Source organism: Vombatus ursinus, unplaced genomic scaffold, assembly GCF_900497805.2.
Source record: "Vombatus ursinus unplaced genomic scaffold, bare-nosed wombat genome assembly UNPS02004573.1, whole genome shotgun sequence".
NCBI lineage: Eukaryota > Metazoa > Chordata > Mammalia > Diprotodontia > Vombatidae > Vombatus > Vombatus ursinus.
This window is the reverse complement of record NW_020944351.1, coordinates 2,013,620-2,037,085: the sequence shown is the minus strand read 5'-3', so window position 1 is coordinate 2,037,085 and position 23,466 is coordinate 2,013,620. Positions and strand designations below refer to the sequence as shown.

General features: G+C 36.6%; 1 protein-coding gene across 1 annotated transcript in view; it reads right to left on the bottom strand.

Annotated features, from left to right (window-relative positions):
• The window catches only part of GPC3 (glypican 3), a 686,351-nt gene that overhangs the window by 256,042 nt on the left and 406,843 nt on the right, over positions 1-23,466 (bottom strand). Inside the window, 1 exon segment of the mRNA XM_027837815.1 lies at positions 18,116-18,241. Coding sequence (XP_027693616.1) covers positions 18,116-18,241 — 126 coding nt within the window.

Here is a 23,466-nt window from a genome sequence, read left to right as displayed (position 1 = left end):
TTTAATGAAAGAGAACTTTCAAGCATTCTCTGATGAAAAGCCCAGAGCTGAATAGAAAATTTAATATCCAAATACAAGATTCAAGAGAAGCATAAAAAGGTAAACATGCATTCTGATATGGGAAGATGATACATGTAACCCCTAAGAACATTATTATCACTAGGACAGTTGGAAGGAGTCTACTTAGACAAAGAGCATGAATGTGAGTCCATTATGTCATGATTATCTCTAAAGAAGAATGGAAGGGTGAGAAAGAAGGATGCACTGGGAGACAGAGGAAGAATGGCGGAAATTATCTCACATAAAGGAAGAGCGCAAGGAAGACACTTTACAATAGAGGGGAAAATGCAGTGGGGGGGAGGGGGAGAATGGACAACATTTTAACTTCATTCTCATCTGAACTGGTTCAGGGAGGGAAGAGAGCAGGTATGTGTATGTATACACAAACACACACACATTTTTACTTTCAATTTTATTAATCTCTCCTTTGCTGTTTAGGATTTCTATTTGGTGTTTAACTAAGGATTTTTAATTTGTTATTTTTCTAGATTTTTAGTTACATGCCCAATTTGTTGATCTGCTTATCTTTTGTTTTGATGCAAGCATTTAGATTATAAGCATTTTATTGGTGTAAGCATTTATAAATTATACACACACACATTTGGATGTAGAAATTCATCTTATGTAATAGGCAAGTAGGGGGAAGGGGCTAAGAGAAAGGGGGAAGTATTTTGAGAGTGAGGGTAGATTATAAGAGGCAAAACAGACTTTTGAGGAGGGGACAGGGCTAAAAAATAGGAAGATAAATGGAAGAAAATAGGATAGAGGGAAATATGCAGTTAGTAATCATAACTGTGAATGTGAACGGGATGAACTCACCCATAAAATGAAAGTGGATAGCAAAATGGATTAGAAACCAGAATCCAACAATATGTTGTTTACAAGAGACACATTTAAAACAGAAAGTCACACATGAAATTAAAATCAGGGGTCAGAGAAGAATCTATTTTGTTTCAGCTGAAGTAAAAAAAAGGCAAGGACAGCAATCACGATTGCAGACAAAGCAAAAGCAAAAAGAAGCCTAATTAAAAGAGATATTCAGGGAAATTACATTTTGCTAAAAGGTAGCACAGACAATAAGTTTATACTAATACTGAACATATATGCCCCAAATGGCAAAGCATCCAAATTGGTGAAGGAGATGTTAAATTAGTTACAGTAAGAAATGGGCAGTAAAATTGTACTAGTGGAGGACCTCAATTTACCCCCTCTCTGACCTAGAGAAATCTAAACATAAAAAAAGAAAAAAGTTAAGGAAATGAATTGAATTTTAGAAAAGCTAGATATGAGAGACCTCAGGAGAATACTGAATGGCAATAGAAAGGAATATACTTGCGCATGGCACCTTCACAAAAAAAAATATTGATGATGTATTAGGGTATAAAAAACTCAAAAAGAGATGCAGAAAAGCAGAAATATTAAATGTACCTTTTCCAGACCATAATGCAATAAAAATTACATTCAATTAAGGGCCTTTAAGCATAGATTAAAAATTAATTGGAAGCTAAATAATCTAATCCTAAAGAATGAATCAAAGAATAAATCATAGAAATAATTATTTCATTCAAGATAATGACAACAATAAGATAACATACCAAAATTTGTGGGATATACCCAAAGCAGTACTTAGGGGAAAATTTATATCCCTAAATGCTTAAATCAATGAAAAAGATAAAGATCAGATCAACAAATTGTACATGTTAACTAAAAAAAAAAATCTAGAAAAATATCAAATTAAAAATCCTCAATTAAACACCAAAATAGAAATCCTAAACAGCAAAAGAGAGATTAATAAAATCGAAAGTAAAAAAACCCATTAAACTAATAAATAAAACAAGGAGCTGGTTTTATGGGAAAAACTCAACAAAACAGATAAACCATTAGCTAATTTGATTTTTAAAGAGAAGAAAACCAAATTACTAGTATAAAAAATGAAAAGGGATAATGTACAACCAATGGAAATGAAATTAATCATTAGGAGATATTTTGTCTAATTTAATGCCAAGAAATCAATCTAAACAAAATATATGAATATTTATAAAACTATCAGTTGCCTAGATTGGCAAAAAGGGAAATAGAATATTTGAATAACTTTATCTTAGAAAAAGAACTTGACCAAGGTATAAATGAGCTCCTTAAAGGAAAAAAAAAAAACCCAGGACCAGAGAGATTAACAAGTAAATTCTACTAAACATTTAAAGAACAATTAATTTTTTTAATTTGTAATTTTTTTATTTTAAATTTGAATACAAAATAAGAAAAGTAAAGAGAAACAAACTTAAATACTAAAACTAAAATACTACAAAATAAGAAAAAAAAGGATTGCCATGTGCACAGCAGAACTTGAGAGAGGATTCAAAATATACAACAATAAATTTCCATTTGAAGAAAACCTATATAATAAATACTATGTGTTGTGTTGAGAGCTGTCCATCTTTTCTTTGCTTCCTTGTAAGTTTTCTTTTGTTCTCTGCTGCATACTTTTTACTTCGTTCTTTCTTCCCCCTTCCTCCCCTCACCCTCCAAGAAGGCTACAATTAAACGTAGATATATTTATATAACAATTAATTTCAACACTATATAAATGCTTTGAAAAAATAGCTAAAGGAGTCCTTTAGCTACTTTGATCGATACAGTGACCCACAACAATTTAAAAAAATTTTTTTGGTGGCAATTGGGGTTAAATGACTTGCTCAGGGTCATACAGCTAATAAGTGGCTGAGGCCAGATTTGAGCTCAGGTCCTCCTGACTTCAGGGCTGGTGCTTTATCTACTGTGCGGCCTAGTTGCCCCCACAACAATTCTAAAGGACTCATAATGAAAAACGTCGTCCATCTCCAGAAAGAGAATTGATGAAATCTGAATACAGATTGAAGCATATTTTTTAAACTTCATTTTCCTTGTGCTTTTTTTCTTGCAACATACCAAACATGGAAACATGTTTTGCATGAATCCACATGTATAATGGGTATCATATTGCTTTCCTTCTCAATGGACTGGGGAGAGGGAGCAGAGAGGGAGAGAATTTGGAATTTTAAATAAAAAAAATGAATGAAGAAAAATAAAATATATGGTTTTGATACCCAAACCATGGAAAGCAAAAACAGAGAAAGAAAACTAGAGGCCAATTTCTCTAATGAATATAGATGGAAAAATTTCAAATAAAATGCTGGCAAGGAAAGTATAGCAATATATCAAAAACATCACATACAATGACTAGGCTGGATTTATACCAGGAATGCAAGGCAGATTCATTAGGAAAACTATAAGCATAAATGACTTCATCAATAACAAAAACATTTTAAAAATCATATGAGTATTTCAATAGATGTAGAAAAAGCTTTTGTCAAAATATAACACCCATTCCTATTAAAAACACTAGAAAGCATACGAATAAATGGAACTTTTCCTAAAAGGATAAGTAGTACCTATCTAAAACCAAGAGTAAATATTATCTGTAATGAGGATACACTAGAAGCCTGTCCAATAAGATTAGAGGTGAAGCAAGAATGTCCATTATTACCATTATTATTCAATATTGAACGAACTGTAGCAATAAGAAAAAGAAATTGAAGAAATAAGACTAGGCAATGAGGAAACAAAATCATCATTTTTTGCAGATGACTATATATTTAGAGAACCCTAGAGAATCAACTAAAAATTAGTCCAAATAATGAACAACTTTAGCAAAGTTGCAGGATATAAAATAAACCCAAAAGATTATCAGCATTTTACCAATGAAACCAAACAGGAAGAGATAGAAAGAGAAATTCTATTTTAAAATAACTGCAGACAATATAAAATACTTAGGAATCTATCTGCCAAGACACACATAAGAAATATTAACATAATTACAAAACACTCTTCACACAAATAAAGATAGATTTAAACAATTGGAGAAATATTAATTGCTTTTGGGTAGGTCGAGCCAATTTAATAAAAATGACAATATGACCTAAATTAATTTACTTATTCAGTGCCCTACCTATCAAATTACCAAAGAATTATTTTATAGAGCTAAAAAAATGATAACAATTCATCTGGAGGAAGAATACCAAAGGAATCAATGAAAAAAAAGGAAAGTAATCTAGCAGTATCAGATGTCAAACTATACTACAAAGTGGTAATCATCAAATCTGTCTGGTACTGAATAAAAAAATAGAGTGGTTGTTCAATGGAATAAATTGGGTATACTATATACAGGAGTAAATGAGCACAGTAACCTAGTGTTTGATAAAGCTAAAGATCCCAGCTATTGGGACAAGAGCTTACCATTTGACAAAACTGCTGGGAAAACTGGAAAGCAATCTGGCAGAAACTAGGCAGAGACCAACAACTCACACTGTATACCAAGACAAGCTCAAAATGGGTATATGATTTAGACATAGAAGGTGATTTAAGAAAATTAGAGGACTATGGAAAAATTACAGGTCAGATCTAATGAATAGGGAAAGAGTTAATGATCAAACAGGAGATACAGAGGATCATGGAAGGTAAAATGGATAATGCTAATTACATTAAATTAAAAAGATTTTGCATAAACAAAACCTATACAACCAAAATTAAAAGGAAAGCAGGCAACTGGGGAAAAAATTTTAGAGCAAGTTAATAGGAAACTCATCCAAATTTATTAAAATAAGAGCCATACTTTATTGATAAATGGTCAAAGGATATGAACAGGCAGCTTTCAGAAGAAGAAATCAAAGCTATCAACAGCCACACAAAAATACTCAAAATCACTAATAATTAGAGAAATTAAAATTAAAATAACTCTGAGATATCACCTCACACCCATTAGATTGGCTAAGATGACTGAAAAAGGAAAATGCCAAATGCTGGAGGGGAAGTGGGAAAATAGGGACACGAAATGTACTGTTGACAGAGCTGTGAACTAGTCTAACCATTCTGGAAAATGATTTAGAACGATATCCAAAAGGCTCCAAAACAGAGCATACATACTCTGACTCAGCAATACTGCTACTAGGTCTGCTCCCCAAAGAGATCAAAGAAAAAGGAAAAGGAAGCATATGTACAAAAATATTTAGAGCATCTCTTTTTGTGGTGGCAAAGGGACTAGAAATTGAGGGAATAGCCATCAATTGGGGAATGGCTAAATAAATTATGGCATATTATTATTATGGAATACTATTGTGCTATAAGAAATGACAAAGGGGATGGTTTCAGAAAAATCTGGGAAGACTTATATGAACTGATGAAAAGTGAAGTGAGCAGCAGCAGGAGTAACAGTGATATTGTAATGATAATCACTTGTAAAAGATTAGCAACTCTGATCAAATACAATCATCCACAAGAAGTCCAAAGGACTCATGATGAAAAATGCTATCCACTTCCAGTTAGAAAACTGATGGACCCTGAGTACAGATTGAAGCATATTTTTCTCTTTATTTTTCTTCCTTTTTTGCAACATGGAAATATGGTTTTCATGACCTCATATGTATAATGAACATCATATTTCTTGCCTTTTTCAGTGGGTAGAGGAGGAGTGGAAGGAAGGGGAGAATTTAGAACTGAAAATAAGCAAATAAAAGGATGTATTTAGCAATAACATTAAAAAAAAAAAAACCTCACTTACCTATAAGCTGTGAATGGCAATTTAGGCAATATTCCACACGCAATGTCTTGGAGCTACCCAGACAACCCAAGCAGGGATGTTTTAACAACTGATAGCCCTGCTTCATTCTACCAGGATGTCAAAAATACTTGTAATGTCTTTTGACATCACCTTCATTTCCAAACATATCCTTACCCATTCTGTACCCAGAGCACCACTCCCTTACAACAGCAAATAAAATTAGAAATGCAGAAAAGGCATTTCAGCAAAACTCAACCATATATGAGTTGTCGAACCATTTATACAATATTCCACATCCATATTCCTTCTCCTCTGCCTAGAACCAAAGGAAGTACATTTTTTCAATTTTTCTGGGACTAAGATCCTTAGTTATCATAATTGTAATGCATTCACTTTCTGGTACTTTTTGGTACTTTTCATTGACATTTTTCATCATATTATATACTATTTTTTCCTTTTGCCGAATTCTCACTGCATCAGTTCACATCAATCTTCTCATGGCTCCTTCAACCCTTCCTATTCCTCCTTTCTTACAATGCAGGAATCACGGGCTTCATTCTAGTATCACCGTTTGCTGTGACAGTCCCCATTCGTTGTCCTTCCCCCCTATCCCTTGACACCTGACCATTGGACCATATAGAGTTCATAGCTTCCTCCCTTATGGTTGATGTTTGGAGGATGAGTAAATCAAGCAACCTTTAACCCTCTTAATCCAATTAAGATGCAGACGCTGAGCCATTTAATCTCTGGGGCCTACTTCTGACCACAGGCTAGAACCTGGAACTTTCCCTAATTTACCCTGATGTTTCATCCCCTAATTCTTGGCACCAGGCTACTGGACCAAAAGTAAAGACTGTCCAGAGTCCATGGCTCCCTCCCATGCATAGAGAATTCATTTATTCCTATTAGGAGCTAGCCCTGGGATATAATCTATAGGGACAACATTTTACTTTAACAAGATTTCATGTATAACAAAAAATGACTCTAAATTCCCATCATTTCAATTCTGTGGTAAAAAGTTTTGGGGCTAAAGAGTTAGAGATGAATGGTATCTGCTCTTTAAATATTTGAAGAAACTCTTTTAAGGCTTAATTTTATTCATCACAGTCACAAAACATCTGTCTCCTTCAAATCAGGGTCTTAATATACAGCAACTGAAACATCCTTGGAGCCTAACCAAAACGTCCCAATAGCTTTGTTTGAAAGCTCAAACTGGCAAAAAGACTACTTAACCAATTAAAAATCTGCAGAAAACCCAAAGTTCAGGTTGTAGCCTAAAAAGAAGAATTTGAAATAAAAATCTCTTAAGAACCCTACTACTAAGTAGCTCTGAGAGCCTAGATATTTCTCTCAGGGATTCAACTTCTGGCCCTAATAGATGAGAAGTTAGATTAGGGGTCAGAAGAACCTGGTTTCCAATCATGGTTTTGCCACTTTCTACCTTGGGCAAATCACTTAACATCTTTGACCCTCAGTTTCTTCATCTGTAAAATGAGGGGGTTGGATCAGATGCCTTTTTAAGGTCCCTTCCAATTCTAAATCTACAATCCTATCCACTTAGTATGAGTCTCATTATTAATGATGGTGCATGGGCTCTGTAAACACAAACAAGAGATACCCAGATGAGAAGTGAGATGCAGTTACTCTGGACACATCCAAATAGGTATGGCATCCACTAGACCAAACATAGGAATGACTGGCTCATTTTTTTTTTCACTTTGCATCCCAATGTTTCAGCAGAATTTATAACTCTTTAAAAAAAACAGTAGCCAAGCACTTAACTCAAGAACGGAAAACGTGTCTATGTGATATCAAATAGGAAGATATTGGAAACCCTTGGGTGACTGCCCTTTGGAGTTTTGTCTTTACTGCATATCACAGAGAGCAGGATTTCAGACAGGATTTAGCCTCACCTATTCCTGAACAAGCCCTTCTACAAGAACCCCAGAAAAGAGGGCATCAACCTTTACTTGCTGACCTCTACTTTGGGGCAGCTCTAATTATTAAAAAGTTTCTTTCCCCTGAAAGTGAATGTTGATTTGCCTCTTTAAAATGTCTACCTATTGCTACTAGTTCTTCCCTCTGGGACCAGAGAGAACAAAGTGAATCCTTCTTCCACATGACAGTCTCTCAGATACCCAGAGATAGCTCTCCTGTCCCTGTTTTCCCTTTTCCATGATAAATATTCCCAGTTTCTTCAATCCATTATCACATGACAAAGACGTGAGGCCCTTCAGGCTCCTGGTGCCTTCCTGAATATCCTTCCTCAGATACTGGTACTACGAACTGAAAACAAGACCCTGGATATTATCTGATCAGTGCAGAGGACAATGTGATTACCACTGCATGGCTTTCTTAGTACCCTAGCTTTTTAGCTGTCCTGTCACACTACTGATACAAATGAAATTTGTAGCTGACTTAAACCCCAGATCTTTTCACAACTCTGGTCCACTCTACGGTTCTCCTATCCTGTTCTTAGTACTGTTCATTTTAAAGCCAAAAGCATTATACATTTGTACCATTTCAACTTTGTCTCATTGCTTTCTTTAGACCTTTCTGGATACTGACCTATTAGTATGCTTTATCTTTGTACCATCTGCAAATCTCATGGATTAGGCATCTCTATCTTCATTTCCAGGTAGTTTTTTTTTCTTTTTTTGGGTGTAGGGGGTTGGAGCTGCAAGCATCTCCTGAGTACATCAGTGGTTCCCCACTGACATGTATAAGGCTGTTTTAAGGGAATTAAGCATAAGTAGTCTAGGGCCATTCTCTAGGATGTAGAATGGTAAACTTACTTAAGGGTCAGGGTTATAATAGCCCCACAGCCATTTACAGAGCCCTGTTCCAGGTTCAAAAGGATGCCGCTGGCAGAAGAACTGTGGTGTACAAGGAGACTTCCAGAAACAAGAATATAAAAAAAGGAAAGATCACCAGATGGGAGCTTACAATATGGAACTTTTAACTGACTTTCTACATAACAGATCACTGGTTACCCACTTTAGCCCACCCCCCCATCAGTTCAATCACTCATCTTGCTTTGCTTTTCAGCTGGCCATGAGCTTTGTCTGTAGCAATTTAAAATGGATTTCACATAACAAGGCCAAATCATCCCCACTTGAGGGCCATTTGTGAACACAAGCTAGCATGGTATAGATAATTACCTCTAATGCTTCTTCCTAATCATTTACTAGGACAGTTAATAGAGAGGCTTTTTTCTTAAACAAGGCCTTCCATAACAGTTCTTGGAACATCATTTCCTATAATTAAAATGTTTTCATTTAAGCTAAGAGTAGGCCCCGCCTTCTGCCTGAATCGCTTGGCCTTGTCTGTTATTGGAGCTCAGGCCCAGCCTACCTGGATGCTGCTCTGACCCTATCTCTTCCCATGGCGCTGGCTGCTTTACACTCTGCCTCCCACCTACCCTTGTCTCTGCTCAGGGCTTCCACAGGATTTTGGCAGTCTTTTTAGTGAAATCCTGGATTGGTTGGAGGAATTTATACCTGATTCTCTTTGCTCTTCTTTATCCTTATTCCTTCTGGTGCATTTTTAGGGCTCCACTGGGGGGCCGGTAAGGGATCTGGACTCCTCCTCTAGGTCCTAATACAGTGACATTTTCCTAAAATTTCCCTATCATAGTGCCATTTACACTGAGGTTACATGCAATAAACACGAGCACATGTAAAAATAGAATACACAGAAATAAAACAGTAGTGTATGTAACAAATTACATGATACAAACCAAATAATAAGACTTGTGTATTCTTTAACATATATGATTGGAAAGCAGGGTTTTAGAGAGTAACCAAATGCAGATCTTATATGCAATACATGATAGTACCACACATACAAGCTCCTGCAAGGCAGGGACTGTTTCATTTTTATTCTTGTAGTCTCAATTCTGAGCGCAGGGCCCGGCACACAGAAGATGCTTAATTAATGTTTTTTGATTGACTGATTGCCTGTTCTGGTTGTTTATAGTAACCCAACATATGGATCACATTTATAAACGTAATATGTGCTCAGCTTTAAAATGATAATAATAAAGCATATGGCATATATGCATATAGCCCCATGTATGGAGACACTTTTAGGGCAGCTAGATGCCACAGTGGATACAGTGCTGGGCCTGGAGTCAGAAAGACTCATCTTCCTGAGTTCAAAGCTGACCTCAGGCTTAGCTATGTGTGACCCTGGGCAAGTCACTTCACCCTGTTTGCCCTCACTTTCGTCATCTCTCAAATGAGCTGTAGGAGGAAACGGCAAACCACTCCAGAATCTTGGGCAGGAAAACCCCAAATGGGGTCACAGAGAGTTAGACTCAACTGAAACGACTGAACAACAACAATGGCAACAGAAAATTGTAGTTACAGAGAAAGTACACATTTCATCTACTCCATCAATGGACATCATCTGTTTATGTGGGCAAACTACCCTCCCATTACTCACAGTGTTGTAAAAGCTTAATCACTAGTCTGAGTGACTTTACACCCTTCTTATCTTCCAACACATTGTATGGTTCTAATCTTGAGCTTATAAAGAGCTGTAACTAACTCAACATCTTCAGGCCCATTGCCTCTTGAGCGGCAATCTTAAGCTTCTGAATAGCCTATTGCTGTCTTCAGCTCCCACTGAGCCAGGCCCTGTAGGTTGCCTTTATCCAATAGGGACCTCTGAATTGATAGCATCAGGCAGGAAAGTGGCATCTGGAGCAAGTCCATTCATACCTACCTTGTGCTGAGAGCTTGTTTCTACTTCCTGAATTTATTACCACTTTTATTACATCATGGGCTATAAAGGATGGGTTTAGTATTTTTGCCTTTTTACGTTTACTTTTAATTTTTCTGTGTCTTAATATATAATGAACTTTTACGTTTTATGGTGCTGGGAAAGATGTATATTCTTTAGTGGTCCCATTCTTTGTCTATGGTTCCTTTATGCATAATGTAATTACCCCATTTTTCTCTGTTTATATTGTGAATTTTTATTTTTGTTTTTCCTGAAAGCAAGATTTCAACTCTTACTTTTTTGGAATCTCCTGATGCTAAGTAAATTTTTTTACTGCCTCTCATTTTTATTCGATACGTTATCTTTTTATATATATTTCTTTTAAGCAACAGATTGCGTGCTTTTATTTTCTCTTCTAACCAATCACGTTTGTTTTATTGTATTATTTAATCCATTCTCATTTAGAGTTATGAGAGTTAGGTTTATTTTTTTCCTCCATTTGTGTCTCTAGATTTTTAAAAATTAGGATTTTAAAAAACTCACCTTCTCCGTTTCAGTCAGTACCTTGCAATGTTGTCTAATTTCTCACCTCTTCCCCCCCCCCACCCTTTTCCCTCCTCTGACCTCATCTTTCTGTGCTTATTCTATTGCCTTTCACCTCCCCTGCTATGTCTAGGTTCTGAGCACTGGCAGTCTTTGGGGTCCCCGGTTAGAACTCTGCTTAGCTTTCCTATCACTGTCATGGTTTTTCAGCCTATTTACCTGAGCTCATGCTGGCTTTCCTAGTGGGACCTGTCTTCTGGTGCTGTGGTGTCTGACTGTCTTGTTGTGCAGTCCTGAGCTGGATGAAGGAGTTTACTAATGTATCTCTGTGGATCTCTTCATCACTTTTGATTTTGGTCCCTTTTTAGATCATTATTGGAGTTTATCTGGTGGAGTCAGGTTCCTCTGTGTCCTTTTACCCTCCCATCTTAATGAGAACACTCCCATTTTCCATTTTTTAAAAATTTATTTAATATTTTATTTTCCCCCAGTTACATACAAAAACAATTTTAACATTTGTTTTTAAAACTTTGAATTCGGGGGCAGCTAGGTGGCGCAGTGGATAGAGCACTGGCCTTGAAGTCAGGAGAACCTGAGTTCAAATCCAGCCTCAGACCAAACACTTGACACTTGCAAGTTGTGTGACCCTAGGCAAGTCACTTAACCCCAATTGCCTTAAAAAAAACTTTGAATTCCAAATTCTCTCCCTTCCTTTCTCCCCCCCTCATTGACAAGGCAAGCGATTTTATATAGATTATACATGTACAGTCATGCAAAACATTTCCATATTAGTCATGTTGTGAAAGAAAACATAGACCCCCCCCCCAAAAAAAAAACCTCAAGAAAAATAAAGTAAAAAAGTATGTTTCAATCTGTATTCAGACTCCATCAGTTCTTTTTCTGGGTATGGATAGCATTTTTCATCATAAGTCCTTCAGAGTTGTCTTGGATCATTTTATTGCTGAGAATAGCTAAGTCATTCACAGCTGATCATCCTACAATATTACTACTACTTTGTACATAGTACGTTTTGCTTTGTATCAGTTCATGTAAGCCTTTCCAGGTTTTTCTGAGAGTATCCTGCTCATCATTTCTTATAGCACAATAGTATTCCATCATAATCACATACCACAATTTGTTCAGCCATTCACCAATTGATGGGCATCCCCTTAATTTCCAATTCTTTGCCACCAGAAAAGAGCTGCTATAAATATTTTTGTACATATTGGTCCTATTCCTTTTTGAGATGCAGACCTAATAGTGGTGTTGCTAGGTCAAAGGGTATGCATGGTTTTATAGCCCTTTGGGCATAATTCCAAATTGCTCTATAGAATGGTTGGATCAGTTCACAACTTCACCAACAGTGCATTAATATCTCATTGTTTCCCACATCCCCTCCAACATTGGTCATTTTCCTTTTCTTTCCTATTAACCAATCTAATAGGTATGAGGTAGTACCTCAGAATTGTTTTAATTTGCATTTCTTCAATCAATAGTGATTTAGAGCATTTTTCGTATGGCTCTAGGTAGCTTTCATTACTTCATCTGAAACCTGTTCATATATTTTGATCATTTATCAATTGGAGAATGGCTCTTATTTTTAAAAATTTGACTCAGTTCTCTATGTGTTTGAGAAATGAGGCCTTTATCAGAGAAACTTGCTTCAAATTTTTTTCACAGTCACTATTTGCTAACTGTATTTCACTCCATTCTATTCAACCCTTCCCCCTGTTTATTCTATTCTCTATCTCTTTTTATCCTGTCCCTCCTCAAAAGTGTTTTGCTTCTGACTACCTCCTCCCTTCTATCACCCCCCTTCTCTTATCCCCTTCCCCTCCTCCTTTCCTGTAGGGTAAGATAGATTTCTATACCCAATTGAGTGTGCATGTTATATTCCCTCTTTGAACCAATTCTGATGAGTAAGGTTCACTCACTCCCCCTTGCCTCCCCCTCTCTTCCCCTCCACTGTAAAAGCTTTTTCTTGCCTCTTTTATGTTAGATAATTTACCCCATTCTACCTCTCCCTTCCTCTTTTTCCCAGTTTATTCCTCTCCTACCTCTTAATTTTATTTTTTTTAGATATTATCCCTTTATATCCAAATCATTGTCCCCTCTGTCTACATATACTTTTTTTAACTGCCCTAATGAGAAAGTTCTTATGATTTTCAAGTATCATCCTCCCATGTAGGAATGTGAACAGTTTAACTATAATTAAGTCCCTTATGATTTCCCTTTCCTGTTTACCTTTTTATGCTTCTCTTGAGTCTCATATTTAAAAATCAATTTTTCTATTTAGCTGTGTTTTTTTTCATGAAGAATACTTGAAAGTGCTCTGTTTCAGTGAATATCCATTTTCCCCCTGAAGCATTATACTCAGTTTTGCTGGGGGGTGATTCTTGGTTGTAATCCTAGCTCCTTTGCCCTACAGAATATCATATTCCAAGCCATCCAATCCTTTATAAAATGGACTTAGTCAATAAATATTCATTAAGCACTTACCATGTGCCAGACATTGTGCTAAATGTTGGGGATACAAAAAGAGACAAAAGACAGTCCCTGGTCTGAAGGAGCTCACACTTTAATGGAAGAAAACAACAAGCCAACAAATATGTACTAACAAATTATATATAGGATAAATAGGAAATAATTTTAAAAGGGAAGGTAGTAGAATTTAGAGGGATTGGGAAAGGCTTCCTGCAAAAGATGAGATTTTAGCTGAGATTTAAAGGAAGCCAAGGAAGTATGTATGTGAAGTTGAGGAGAGACAACATCCTAGACATGAAGGGCAGCCAGAAAAAAATGCCTGGAGCAGAGAGATGGAGTGTCTTATTTGTGGAAAAGCCAGGAGACTAGTTTCACTGGATCAGAGAGTATGCATTGGGGGAATAAGGTGTAAGAAGACTGGAAAGGTAGGAGAAGGTTAGGTTACAAAGGGCTTTGAATGCCAAATAGAGTATTTTGCAATTAATTCTGGAAGTGATAGGGAACCACTGGAGTTTAAGTGAGTAGGGAGGTAACATGATTGGACCTTTGCTTTAGGAAAATCACTTCAGTGCTTGAATGGAGGATAGATTGGAGTAGTGAGAGACTTGGGGCAGGCAGAAAATAGTCCAACTTATATTGCCTACCCTTCAGGGATGTTATGAGAATCAAATGAAATGATTCATATAAAATATTCTATAATCATAATGTAAATAATCTAAATGTAAGCTTAATAGCTCATCAAATGATGGTTCTATCATATATTTTGGCCCATTATCTTTATCAGTGGCACCCCTGATATACTGGAAAGGGACAAAATTAGAAGAGGTTCTGATACATATGACCCAGGTGATCACAGACAAGTAATTTAGCCCTTCTTTGCCTATTTCTTCATCTGTAAAATAAGAATCATTATATTTCAACTATCTATCTTCAAGGGCTGTTGTGATAAAAGTATTTTATAACCCTTAAAGTAGTATAGAAATTGATGTTATAAGAAACATTTTCTTTAAAAACAACCTGCTATGTTACACACAAGTTTATAATATACAGGATATTTATGAAGCAAAAGATCACCATCTTTCCTCATGCAAACTTAAAAAAAAACCTTAATAACAAATAATCTTTCATGAGAATCAGCAGCTAATTCCATAAAAGTAATGCAGTAACTTTCCTATACAAGGATGGCACTACTCACATTCTCTCATTGACTCTAGAAGTAGATACGAGCCATGTTGAGTCTTTATTTTCTAACCTGTTACCCTCATGACCAGTGGCACATATCTGTGAACAACGTACTTACTCTAGGGGAAGGGGAAGGAATTTTCGCTCTGTACAAAGTTAAAATTCTCATACCACGATGGCGCTCATTTACCTTGGCCTCATTTTCATTATGCTGTGATTCCTACAGTGATCTGGCCCAGACTGCTCAATCAACACAACAGCTCCAGTGTCCTCTGTCTAGGCATCAGGACAAGTAAAATCCCATAGTCACAGAAGTACAGAGCTGAAAGGGACCAATTAGTCTACCCTGAGGTAGCTGCGGCACTGGGGGGAGGGAGAAGCACATGTCTTTGAGTCACAAGACCTGGGTTCCAGTCCTAGTTCTGCCACTTTGTAGACAGATGACCTTGGGTTGGTCGCTGGGCTTTCTCAGACTTTACCTTCCTTCTCTACCAAATGGAGATAATTCCTGTTCTGCCTTCCTTATGGGCTTGTTGTAAGGCTAAATGACTTAATATGCATCCAAAGTGCTTTGCCAATTATAAAGCACTGTATAAACATGTGATCTCATAATTTTAGGGAGGAAATCAATGCTCAGAATGGGAAAGTGAGTTGCCCAAGGTCACATAGAAAGATAACAGCAGAGCTGACACTAGAATCCAGATCTCCTGACTCCCAGTTCAGTGCACATTCCACTCCATTACACTGCTGGTCTTTATAGGTTTTATTTTTTTTTAAAAATGTTTACCAAATGTTTCCAGTTCCTTAACCATTCTTGATTTCTGAATGAATCTCTTAATTCAGCTGCTCATCATGCATGGAAAGCGATGGGTACAGCAATGCCTTATAATTATTCCTCTTTACTGATTATTTAGTCACTTTCCAGCTTCAAGCAAATTCTTCATGCAATAGTCACAGACCGTGAATATGAGCATAACACATATTGCCAAGCAATCAAAGCTTCAAAATTGTCAGTGAAATTACTTCTTAATTGACTACACCTCCTCTTCCTCACTCCCTCCCCTCTTACCAAAAAGGATGGGGAGCAGGATAATGAGGTAGCAGAAGGAGCCAAAGATAAAAACAGAGAATTCTAGGTTTTCACAAATTCCCGTGGGCTGAGATTGTGGCTTTCTACGTGTCAATAAATGTTAAAGGTGCTCACAGAATTTTTACTACCCTCACCTTCAACTATAAAAATGGAGAGAAAATACAACCTCATAGAATGCTGGTGAGGAAAGCACAGGTGAAGTCACAGACTAAGAGAATGTCAGATCTAGGAAGGACTTGAATACATAAAAAAGAGAATGTCCAATTTGTCCGCTACAGATTTATGATATATAATCTTAACTGGGCCCTCACTACAGAAAGGCAATCCCTTTATATCTCTATAATCCATTCACACTCTACCAGTGGCTATTACACATCTTTTAATCCCTCCTCAAAGCTCCCACTGCACCCTTCTCACCCTCTCAGTTGAAGACCTTGTCCCATTATGTCATAGAAAAAACATTGAGGATGTTTTCTGAAAGCTACCTCTTCTCCCCTTCTCATCTTACATCACTCAGACATCTTCTCCCACTATCTCCTCCACCCTGTCTCACATGAATAAGTGGACCTATTCTTGGCAAGGGAAACCCTTCTACATACACCTTTTATCTCATAATATCTTGTCTTCTCCAGAAGACTGCTCCCTCTGTCCCTACTCTCTCACTAATATTCAATCTCTCCTGTCTATTGGCTGCTTCTTTGATGTCTATAAACACATCCATGTCTCCCCCATCCCTATAAAACCTCACTTGATCTAACCTAGTTATTGTTCTATATCCATTCTCCCCTTCTTGGCTAACCTCTTTAACCATCTACAAGTGAAGCCTCGACTTCTTTCCTCTCAATCACTTTTAAATCTTTTGCAATCTGGCTTCTAACATCATCACTTAATAGAACTTGATCTCTCCAAAATTAGCCATGGTCTCTTAATTGTCAAATATAATTTCCTCAATCCTCATCCTTCCTTTCCTCTCTGTAAACTTGGACACAGTCCATCACCTTCTTTTCTTGGATATTCTCTTTCGGTTTCTATAACACTGTTTTCTCCTGATTCTCCTACTTGTCTGACCAAGCCTTCTCAGTCTCCTTTACTGGAGGTTCATCCAGATCATGACCACTAACAGTGTGATCCCCAAGCTCTGGCCTGGCCTTCTTCTCTTCTCCCTCCATACTATCAGTTCCCATGGGTTCAAGTTTCATCTCTACGGAGATGCTTCTTACATGTGAGCCCTAATCTCTCTCCCGAGCTCCACTCATATCACCAACAGCTTTTAAGACATCTTGAACTAGTTGTCCTATATACATATCAACTTCGATATGCCCAAAGTCAGTACATTTTCCTCTCTGACCTCCAAACCCCCTCCTCCACTTCTCTACTGCAAGTAAAGCCATCACCATCCTTCCATTCATCCAAGCTCATAACCTTGGTGTCATCCTCAACTCAATCCACATATCCAATCTGTTGGTGTCTTACTGTTTCTCCTTTTACAATGTCTCTTGTATACATCCCCTTCTTTCCATTCACGTGGCCACTGTCCTAGTGCAAGCCATCATCACTTCACATGCTTCATTGCTCAGAGGGTGCTTTCCCTCTGATATTAGCTTCCATTTACAAACACACACATGGAATATTATGGACATAAATTATGGATATAGATTATATGTATGACAATATTTTAATGCTTTTGCATGTTGTCTCCTATATTAGGAAGTGAGTCCCTTGAGGGTAAGGGCCACAGTTTTGTCTTTCTTTGCACCCCCAACACTTATTACAGTGTTTGGTACAATGTAAGCATATTGCTTACTGCCTGAATGATTAGTCCAAGTTAGAGGAGACTCTAAGATATTATCTAGTTCCATTTGCTTAGTTTATAGACAAAACTAATTCAGGCCTATTAAGGAAAAGGATATGTTCTTACTTATACACTTTATAAATTATAAAATGCTGGACAAGAAAGTCATTATCATGTCTCCTTTGGCTAAGTCACGAATTTCGTACTTCATGCCCAATAAAATAAGACAAAGGAGAGATATGGCATTAAAAGCCTTCCACAATCTGACTCCAGCTGATCTTTCCAGTTTAATTTCACATTCCTTCCCAGCATGTACTCTGTTTCATCCAGACTGGCATACTTGATGTTTTCCATGCATACACAACATTCAGTCTTTATCTCTTTTTGCAGCCTATCCTGCATGCCTGGAATGCTGTACCTCCTTACCTATGCCTCTTGGAATCCCTAACTGCCTTTTTAGTCTCAGCTGAAGTACCACCCAGTAGAATCAAGCTCCTTAGGTGTCCATGCTGTCTTCTTCTTCTTGTTTTTTCTTGTCTTTGTATCGGAAGCACCATATATATATAGTAGGTATGTATTATATACATATTAAATTGGTTTTAATGGCATCTAGAGAGCATGTTCCATATAGCATTCAAAAACTCACCTTTCTACAATTTCTTGTCCATTCCAGCAAAAAGTATCATTTTCAATCACTGGACTGTGCCTGCAGACATAGCCAGGTAAAGCACTGTAAAAGTCACTTTGTGATCTCAACTTTGCAATTAGTTCCCTGAAAAGAAAAAAAAAACACCCAACATTAGATAAATGTTGATTCTAGGTGAAAATCTCATTTATTGATTGACATTCCAAAGGTCCAGCTAGGCCGTTTAAGGATATTTCCGGCTTGGATCCACAGAATGTTAAAGTATAGTCATTAATAGTCCCTTTTTATATGATTTTGCTTTTTAGGGTTGTTTTATTTTTCATCAGTTTGATTTGGTAAGTTGGTATTTTGATTTTTGTTTTTGCTCATGATTTGCTGGTACTATCTCTGGTTCTTGTTCACATCTTTGAATGCTTGGTAGGTATCGAATGAAATAAAATAAAAGTAATTTGAAAAATTCACATGTATTTTATGAGCCTTTGAATGCTGAAAAAAGTGTTATTATTTGAAAATGGTCCATTTTTGTTCATTCACTCCTAGATCTATATTACATAGACATTCTCTAGTTATAAGTATCTCTTTTATTGTCTCCAGATTTGGGGACCTGCTCCCATATTGGTCCTTGTTTCTGTGTACTTTGGGAATGAGGTAGTCAAGAAGACTTTGGTCCAAAGCTTGTCTGATCCTATTTGTTCAACTACGAATAAGTGACTCAACCTCTTTGAGTCTCAAGTAACTCTCTGTGACTTTAAATTACATTGTTCTTATTCTCACATCCACAAAATCATCAGTCCTTGATGTATTGGTTCATAGTCACTTCCACGTATTTAGTTTGACAAACATTTAATAAAAACTTCTCCATTCAGAATGCTAAGCTAGGGATCCAAAGGTGAACAAGCTGTAGACTATCACTGAAGAATTTACAGTTTATTAGGGGTTTAATGATACAGCTTATTATATTAAATATTATAGTTCATCACTAATTATTTATTAGTTTATTATTATATTATCCTACAAATATAAGTAGAATAAAATAATTGTGGGGTAATACAGAGAGTCTTGGGATTATAGTCCAAAGACTTAGGTTCAGGTCCTAACTCTGCTACCTTATTAGCTGCGTGACCATGGGAAAGTCCTTTCCCATTAATGGACTTTAGCTTCCCCATCTGTAAAATGAGGAGATTGGATCATGACAGGTCCTGACTACAGCCTGGGAATCCATCCTTCAATTCCCTCAAAGTTCTGATGCTTCCAATCTCTGTATATTTGATATGCTATAGCTGCTCTCACTATTCATTTTCTTTAATGCCATCTTTTGCTTCCTTATGTTGCAATTAGAAACTGTAATGATAGAGTCCAAAGTGGTGACCCAACTCTCATGGATGGAGAAAAAAGTTTTCTATAGAAATATTGACATATCTTTTCCTGTTTTTGTCTGTTGTTCTCTTCCTCAGTGACATCTTTAAATGTTCTTGGGGTGATCTGACTTAATTTGGTCTCCCTTCAAGCTTTCTACAAGCTCATTTTGCTTTCCACCAACCCTCCAAACTCTACCTTCTCACTGTTTTTAAGGGGTCATAGCTGACCATAATTTTCCTTTACCTTTCTCAATAAGATTTAGCAAATTAGGTTCAATTCTAAACAACTGTTCCTCTTGGCTGCCACATCTTCCAGCTTGGCAAGAAGAGCAAGTATTTGCAGACTGGCTAGTTTTTAGGTTCTTTTAGTTGCCTCATTGTGACTATTGCTTTACCTCAGTTAAGTTTCATTAGGAAATGAACATAGTACATGTTACCTTTTTTTTTTGGTTTCACTGGCATTTTTAGATGTCATATAACTGCCACATGTTCCAATATTTAGCTTCTCCTCCATTTTGGGGGTGATTTTGATCCTTACTCTGATATGCATGGATAGCTGACTTGGAAATGACTCCCAAATCAGTAACTATTCATTTTCTTTCTGTTAAGACAACGGTCAATTTATTATACGTGTGTGAGTGATGTTAGTGCTCACCCTATCCAGTGTCTCCGGACTCTTCTTGAAGAAAGTAGGCATGATTTGTAGACAAGAAGTTTCTACGTAGTTTACAAGCCTTTGACCTTATTTTGAATCATATTGTCATATGTGGATGTAGTGGAGTATTATTGTGACATAAGCAATGATAACTATGAATATGACTGAATAATTGAATGACAACAAAAGCATAAAACTGGGAGATATGCTCACCATAGGCATTTTCCACTGTCATGGTGGATGCCAAATAGAAGAAGGATTCCCTATGTATGGTAAGGTCCTCCAGATGTGTCTGTTTCTGAACGATATTATGCTGATTGATCAAAGACCCAGCAGATCACATAGTCTCTCAAATGAGATCTATAATCACCTCAAAGAGTTTGGCCTAAGTCTTCCACATAGGAAAAATCAAAGGGATGGAAGGGGATTACCTCAACCACAATATGCAATTGGATGGATGGCCCATTACATTAACTTATCAATATATATGAGGTACCTTTCTAAGACAAATTATAGAGCACATTCCAATCTGTATTCATAGAGGTAGTTTCCTCACAGGAAGTTTCCTTTACCAATGAAATCAGAGTTTATGCACAAATCAAAAGACATCACCCATAAAAAGGTCTGGTCCCAAAAAATCATTATATCTGTCTTGGATGGTGTGCAGAGGAACTGTATTGTATTTGATAAAGTGCACAGTGTTTTCACCATCACCAAGTTTATCCCTTTGTTTAAATACCATTCTCCTACTGAGGATATTGATGATGAACTTTATAAAAATAATGTTGCAAAAGCTATCTTTAGTGAGATAAATGACCAGAAAATGATGTAGGTAATAGGCATGCAACAATTATAAGTAATTCATTGGACATGAGGTGTATGTTCCTCTGGCATACATGTTGAGATTCTAGAAGAAGACTCTCTGGATTGATCACTTAAAAAATATTTATGGGAACACATTGGGTATAATTGTTTTGATAAGTTTTCTTCACTGTGATTTCCCCTTCTGTTGCTAATTTGATTTTCCTCACTTTTAAGAATTAAATTGGCTAGTGCTTTAACAATTTTATCGGTCTTTAAAAAACATTTTCTTTCACTTATCAATTCAATTATTTTTGTTTTTGATTGTTTATTTCATCTTAAATTTCTGAAATGTACTCTGTTGTGCATGTTTAGCGTTCATTAATTTGTTGACTTTATAATTTCTTTTTAACCATATGCTCAACTCATGGGTCTTCTCTTTTGATAATACACATTTTCAAGAATTTAAATTTGCCTCTGAGGAGTGTTTTAGCTGCATCCCATGTATTCTGTACTATAACCTTGATTTTAATATAATCTTTAAATTATTTCTATAATTTGCTCTTTGACCCACTCATTATTTAGCAAATCATTTTTTAGTCTCCACTTAGGTCTGCATCTGTTGCACATTCCCTTATTGACTGCTGTTTTTATTGCCTTATGGCTATATGGAAGAGTATGAAATTTCTACCTTTCTGCATTTATTCATGAGCTCTTTATGCCATAGAAAAAAATGATCAATTTTTGCAAAAATCTCATGTATTTGAGAAAAAGTAAACTTTTTGTTATTTCCATTCAGTTCTTTCCAGAAGTATATTAAAACCCAGTCTTTTCAGCATTCTGTTCAAGTCTATAACCTCCTCCTATTGAATACTCTCTCCTCCTTTGGTTTCCAAGATTCTGCTCTTCATCTTATTTGACTACTCCTTCTCAGTCTCCTATGCTGGGTCATCTCTCTCCTGCCCACCAAGTGTGGGTGTCTACCAAGTTTCTGTCCTGAGCCCTCTTCATTTCTCTCTCAATACTCTTTCCCTTGTTGATCTCCACTACTGCAATGACCCCCTAATTAACCTTCCTGCCTCTAGTCTATCCTCCCTCCCATGCATCCTCTATGGAAAAACCAAAGTGCTTTTCCTTAAACACACAATTGACCATTTGACCTTCCTATTCAACCAACTCCATAGACCCCTTTTTCCTCTAAGATGAAACATAAACTTCTCTGTTTAGCTCTTAAAGCCTTTCACAATTGGAACCCAATTTATCTTTCCAGACCCATTTACATTACTCCCCTTCACATAAGCCCCAATCTAGCCAAACTGGTTGTTATCTATACACATTTCCATCTCTTATCTCAGTGCCACTGCACTGACCCTTCCGATGCCTGGAAGGTACTACCTTCTCATCACAGCCTCATAGAATCCAGATCTTTTAAAACATAGCATAAGTACCACCACATTCTAAATAAGGCCTTTCTATGTCTCCTCCAACTGCAACTGCTAGCACTCACCCTGACAAATCACCTTGCATTTATTTTGCATTTGTATATAGACATTTACTTATATAGATAAATGCTCTCTGATAGATTGTAAGCTCCCAGAGAGTGTGGATTATTCATATATATATGTATACATACATACACACACACACACACACACACACACACATACACACACATATAAATATATATACATATATGTATGTATGTATATATATATATATATGTATGTATGTGTATATATATATATTTACCTTGAACACCTGAAAGGGTGCCTAGCACTTTCAGGGGCTTAATTCATGCATAACAATTCATTTCCTTTTCTAAACTCCAGTTACACATTGCAATTGTCTGCTGGACAGCTCCATCTGGAGGCGGCTCTATTAGAATTTCAAGCTCAACATATCCAAAATGGAAGTCCCTACTTTCCCTGCTAAAACGACTCCTCCAAACTGCCCTGTTTTCATCCTACTTACTAGATCATCCAAGTTTACAACGTCAGAGTCATCCTTGATTCTTGCCTCTCCCTCACTCGCCATACATCTGTCCCCTCCTATGCCATTATCAAATATTCTTCAAATTCTACTGATTTCTGCCACTGATATTTGTATTTGTTCTGCTACCTCTGCAATTCTGTCCTTCAGGGAGTCTACCATTTTGTTGGAAATCATCAACAAAAATTTAGCCTTGCTTAACTGCCTTCCCTAAATCTCTCTTTTCTGTTGTCTGTTAGAAAGAATGGCTTGCCAAGTCAGTGATAGAAGATGGATATATTCAGAAATAAAGGTGACAAAAGGAAAATAAAACAATTCAAACATTTGTTAAATTAAGGAAAATCTCCACATTTTCCAGACTGGGAAGTCTCCTTTCCACATGTGTTTGCTTTTTTCTTCCTAACTTTAATTCCATCTTTATGGACATCAGATCGTCCTTAATTTCTCTTATTGTGCTTATTAACCATTCTGAAGAGTTTTGTGCTAGATCTACTTTCCTTTCTAAGATGTTTCTTCCTTACAGAATCTGACTTTCAGTTTCTATTTTC